General features: G+C 43.7%; 1 protein-coding gene across 1 annotated transcript; it reads left to right on the top strand.

The window, feature by feature from the left end:
* Positions 1 to 479: 479 nt before the first annotated feature.
* Positions 480 to 996, top strand: LOC102840678 (immunoglobulin iota chain-like). The gene is made up of 2 exons (XM_006874733.1): positions 480 to 525; positions 608 to 996. The coding sequence occupies exons 1-2, from the start codon at positions 480 to 482 to the stop codon at positions 994 to 996; spliced, it is 435 nt and encodes a 144-aa protein (XP_006874795.1).
* Positions 997 to 5,453: the final 4,457 nt, after the last annotated feature.

Raw genomic sequence — 5,453 nt, 5'->3', positions numbered from 1 at the left:
TGCGACTCCAGGACAACAGCTTTGGTTACTACATGCTCACATTCATTTCACTGTTTTTTCTTCTCTGGAGAACTTTCACCAAGAAAGGGACAGACCTTCATGCTTGGGTTGAACTGTAACGTTTTCTGCTGCAGGAAGCAGGTGCTGTGTGTCTTGGCCTCCGGTTTCACAGACCTATAAATGTGGACAAGGGACTTGTTTCTGTGAGACTCAGCTTGTTAGTATGGAAGTTTGAGGTGACTGAGACCCCCAAGGGCCCAAGTCTGCCTCCAACAGGTGCTTCCTGCTGAATACAAAGGCTGCCACCAAGCTGTCCCTTAACCAATACTATAAGCAGAGGGAAATCTGTAGAACAGGGGCCAGGGTCAGAGTAAAACAGGGCAGTATATAGCCCCACCCCTTGAAGAAGAGTTCTGGTCTACCCTGTGAGTGTTGAGGAGCTGTGTGCTTCTGGAAGTTGAGCTTGGCGTCCCTGCACCATGCCTTGGGTACCCGTCCTGCTCATGCTGCTCACGCAGTGTACAGGTAAGACTCAAAGCAACCTTGTTGCCCTCTGTACCTTCTCTGGTTTTGTCGACTCCTGGTTCCATGTACCTTTATGTTCCAGGTTGTGACCCTCAGCCGGTGCTGCACCAACCTCCATTGGTGACGGCCTCCCTTGGAACCACTGTCAGAGTTGCCTGCACCCTGAGTAACGACTATGACGTGAGCATTTACAACATCTACTGGTACCAGCAGAGGCCAGGTCAGGCACCAAAGTTCCTGTTGAGGTTCTTCTCATCTTCAAACAAGAACCATGGCCAGGGCATCCCCTTTCGCTTTTCTGGCTCGAAAGACATGGCCATGAATACGGGGTACTTGAGCATTTCTAAGCTGCAGGCTGAGGATGAAGCTGTGTACTTCTGTGCTGTGGGGTCTCAGAATATGGACCAACAGGTGAAGAGAGACAGGGAGCAAGGCAAGGAGCCTGTTGCATCAGGGTCCCAGGCCCCCTAGAACATGCTGACCTGAAACTAAAGGCCAAAGAGGCCAGTGTTGGCACAGAAAAGCCTACTGCCAACCTCAGGGTTGAGTGGGAGGTGGGGCCCTGGTGAATGCCAGCCAATGTTTTGTGGTGGTTTTTCACTTCTATGAGGTCAGTGGTGCTGCTGAAATCCCCCTTGGGGACTGGATTGAAGAATTAAAGCTGCTTTTGCCTTGGGAAATTGTTTTGTTTTAACATTTTATAGTGCTTTAGGTGAAGATTTATATAGCAAATGAGTTTTCCAATCAATCGTTTGTACACAAATTTGTCTGTGATAATCCCACTTTGTGTCCCCCATACCCTTCCAAGTTCCTTATTTCCAATCTATACTACAGTACTAAAGAAATCACAGACAATATAGGAACATATAGTATGGGTGTGTAGCCATTACAGCTTATGGACAAGAGCAGAGGTCAGTGGGATCTGGGCCTTGGACTGTTTTTGATGACCCCTGTTCTAGAGAAGAGGGTTCTGGTGTCACAGTGGGTTAAGTCCTGGGTTTCTTACCTCAATTCAGACCCACCAGCTGCTCACAGATTGAAGGATATGATTTACAACTTTGGAAGCCCTATTGAAGCAGTTGTACTCTGTTCTACAGGGTCACTGTGAGTGAAAGTCAACTTGACTAGTGAGATTTTAGGTGTTTTCTCTAGAGAAACATACTAGCTCCTGCCTCCCATAGGAGTCAAGGTTAATCGGGTCACCCTTAGCTCTTCCTGCCTTTGGACTCCAGGGATCGATCCTAAGCCTGGGATTCAGTGAGAGACCAGGAGGATGGAAGGATGCAGACTGATAGTAGTTTGGGGGCTGGTGTGAAGAGACCAAAGCAGTCTCTGGGGCCTTGCACCTTTGGGTGGTGGGTCCGAATGGGTACTGAGAGAGGAATCCTTTCCACACAATGTGTGGGCATGCCTCATACTCAGAGAGTCACAGGGAAATATCTGTCTTTGGACACCAACCCAGCTGGAATGTCCTTTTACCGTGGCTTTAAAGAGTACATTCCCCCACACCCAAAGCCTGGCCAAAAGACAGACACACTGGTCAAGTTGACAGACACATGGGGCCTATGACTTTCTCCTTTGTATGATTACAGACTTTTTCATTTCTCATTATCAGCTCATGCCAGGCTCTAAATACCCTTTGGAATTCTGCTCTTTCAAATTCAGAGAGTTCTTTCTTTTGATTGTGAGTTGGGTGAAGGTCTAAGGAGCAGATTCGTTTCTCATTCAACCATTTATATACATTTTGTTTCATGTCATTGATTTCCATCCCCACAGTGAAACATCACTCATTCCACTTCCTCCCTTTGTTTCCTGTTTCCATTCCTCCTTCTGAATTTTATCTTTAAGTAGGTGCTGCCTTTGTATCTCAAGTGGTTGGTTAGTCTAAGAGATGCATCCCTGTAGAGGCATTGTTTTTTTTGTTGTTGTTTGTTTTGATTTTTTGCTTCAAAGTTTTTATTGTGAATTAAGTGAAGGTTTACAGGGCAGATCATCAGTTTTACATTCAACAAATCATTGCAATGATTTTAATCTCCTTCATGCACCATAAGCTAACAGTATTTATCTTATTACCTTTTTATTTTTTATGTATACATTGTTGTTATTGTTAAGTGCCATCGAGTCAGTGCCAACTCATAGTGACCTTATGCACAGCAGAACGAAGCACTGTCCCATCCTGGGCCAACCTCATTATTGTTGCCACGCTTGAGCCCATTGATGCTGCCACTTGGCCAATCCATCTTGCTGGGGATCTTCCTTTTTTTCTCTGACCCTCCACCTTACCAAGCATGAAATCCTTCTCCAGCGACTGGTCCCTCCTGACAATCAGTCCAAAGTATGAGAGATCAAATCTGGCCATCTTGGCCTCCAAGGAGCACTCTGGCTGCACTTCCAACACAGATTTGTTGGTTCTATGGACAACCCATGGCACTTTCAATATTCACCTCCAACACCATAACTCAAAAGCATCAATTCTTCTATGGTCTTCCTTATTTACTGCCCAACTTTCACATGTTACACTGAACATATATATTCATTAATGTCCAAAGGGCACATTTTGCAAGTCAGCCTCCTGCCTGCAAGCACACTGCCTTTCTCAGTCCATGGGCCTGTAGTCCTCTGCAGCTCTATCTCTCTATGCCATTGCCTCTGCCACCATCTCTGTTGTCACTGCTTTTCTGGTTCGAATACCTCGCTCCTCTCATGCTCTTCCCTGTTGATGGTCCTAGGGTTCTCTGTTCCTGAAATGACAGATTAGCTGCTCCCCTCTTTTAGTTATACCTCTTGTACATTTACAGTTGTGACAATTGCCATTAGGCCTATAACAATTACTCAAAATGGAATCATAAAATCCTATCCCATCACAACCAGACCCACCTAGACAGGAGGGAAACTATTCAGTGGGGATACTATATTACCCACTTTTTCTGACACTAAGCACCCTCATGAAAGCTTGTAAGCCAGCCACTTGGTGCCTTTTGTAGTCCACCAGTCTTGATAGTTGCAGTCTATATTGCCCATCCCTATCAATCCAGTGTACTGAGGAGGCAAGCTTGATCCTTGACACAAAGAATCCTTCACTTTCGGTTGGAATTTTGGGCAACTTCATAAGCAAATGTTCAGTTTATCAAGTTGTAGCAATTTATGCTTGCTCCCTGTATTAAACTACTTTATCTTCATCTGATTGAGTTCTGGTCAGCATGCCATCCAAGCTAGGTCAAATGTGTACTACCTGCAAGTTTGGAAGTTCTCATTCGCCTCCCACTACTTCAAACCAGCTGGCCACTTCACTCTTAACTCTAACCCCCAGTGGCTAGGTCAGTGTCTTTGGGCTTGGGAGATTGCACATTTCCCTGAACTTCAAACCAGTCAGCCTTTCCTCTTCTTTTTCTCATCTCAAGGTCATTGGGTGTCTATTGAACATGGCCAAACTCAGCCCATATTTTCATTGCTGTTTTTACCTACTTCTAGTCACAAGTTGACCAGGGTGGTCACCAGCTAGCATACAAGACTGTTCATGTGTTCCCTTCGAGTTTCAGTGTTAGAAAGGAGTTTGCCTGATAGGTTGACTTTTCTTGTCTTACTGGTTCCAAGGCAAACAGCTTTCTTGATATTGTCACAGCCAGTCTGCTTTTGTGATCTCCCCCAACTGGTCTTTCTTTTAAGAAGTGTCTTTTGTTCCTCTAGCCTTTCTGGGTTGGTCTCTGTACATCTTTTCAAGTGGGAATGTTCTACCTCCGAAGGTTCTGGATGGGGCTTAGTATTCCACCTAAGGCTCCATACTCCACAAGGGTTTAACAAGAAACCTGTTTCCCTTGGTAACATTTGAATCCCATTTTAGATGATCCAATCAGTTATAGGCTGAAGACGGGCTTACAAACTTTCTGTAATCATGTTTCCCAGTATTCCTTTCTATCCCACATTAAATTCTATATTACAATAGTAGGTAGGGAAACCAATATCCATAAAACTACCAAGTACCTTAACATTATTTTCCCTCTTTTACTCATTCAGACTATGTCTTGGTCCCTATATCATAGAGCCCTGTTGTTCCAAGGCTATGCATATATCAGACTCTAGCTCTATCAAATTTAACTTATGTATACTTCCCTAAGTCTTCCCTTATCATCCTTGTTCATCTGCCCCCTCCCACTTCTTGTGCATTACCCTCCCCTCTCCTCTTTATTGCCCTCCCCATCACCTGAGTTATCATGTATCTATCCCTTATCCTGAGTAACTGTCCCCTCCCCCTCACACCTGGTAACCATTAAAGAATTATTCTCTTAGTATGGAAATATTTTCCTAAGGTTTTACAATAATGGTTGTATGCAATATTTGTCCTTTTGCACCTAATTTCACTCAGCATTATTTCCTCAAGTTTCATCCATATTATGAGATGTTGTTTGTTTGTTTTGTTAACAAATTACCATAAAGAATTTTTATTTCACTTTTGAAATGTTTGAATATTTAATTTAAGAATTTTCTTGCAAAATCATTGTTGTTCAGTGCAGTCACATCAGTTTTGATCCAACAGCCCTATATAGAGTTTCTGAGGAGTGGCTGGTGGGTTTTCTTTCTTTCTTTCATAGCTTTTATTGGGAATTGAGTGATAGTTTACATGGCAGAATATCGGTTTTGCAATTAACCAATCGTATTATGTTTCACTTCAATAATTAGAATCCCCTCATGTGCCATCAGTTAACAGTATTTGCCTCTATTCCTGCTTTGTTTTTGTTTTTTGTTATTTTTTGGTGTACACAAAACCACACAGGACTATATAATCATATAAACAGCCAAGGAGTACATTTTGCAAGCAAGGCTCCTATTCGCCAGCTCACAGCTGCTTTCTCTCTCCATGTCCTCATCTCTGCCTCCATCTCTGGTGTGACTGCTTCTCTGATTAGGATCCCACGTTCTGCTCATACTAT

This window comes from Chrysochloris asiatica, unplaced genomic scaffold (genome assembly GCF_000296735.1).
Source record: "Chrysochloris asiatica unplaced genomic scaffold, ChrAsi1.0 scaffold00296, whole genome shotgun sequence".
Classification (NCBI taxonomy): Eukaryota; Metazoa; Chordata; class Mammalia; order Afrosoricida; family Chrysochloridae; genus Chrysochloris; species Chrysochloris asiatica.
The sequence above is the reverse complement of the archived record's forward strand: the minus strand, read 5'-3'. Positions and strand labels throughout refer to the sequence as shown.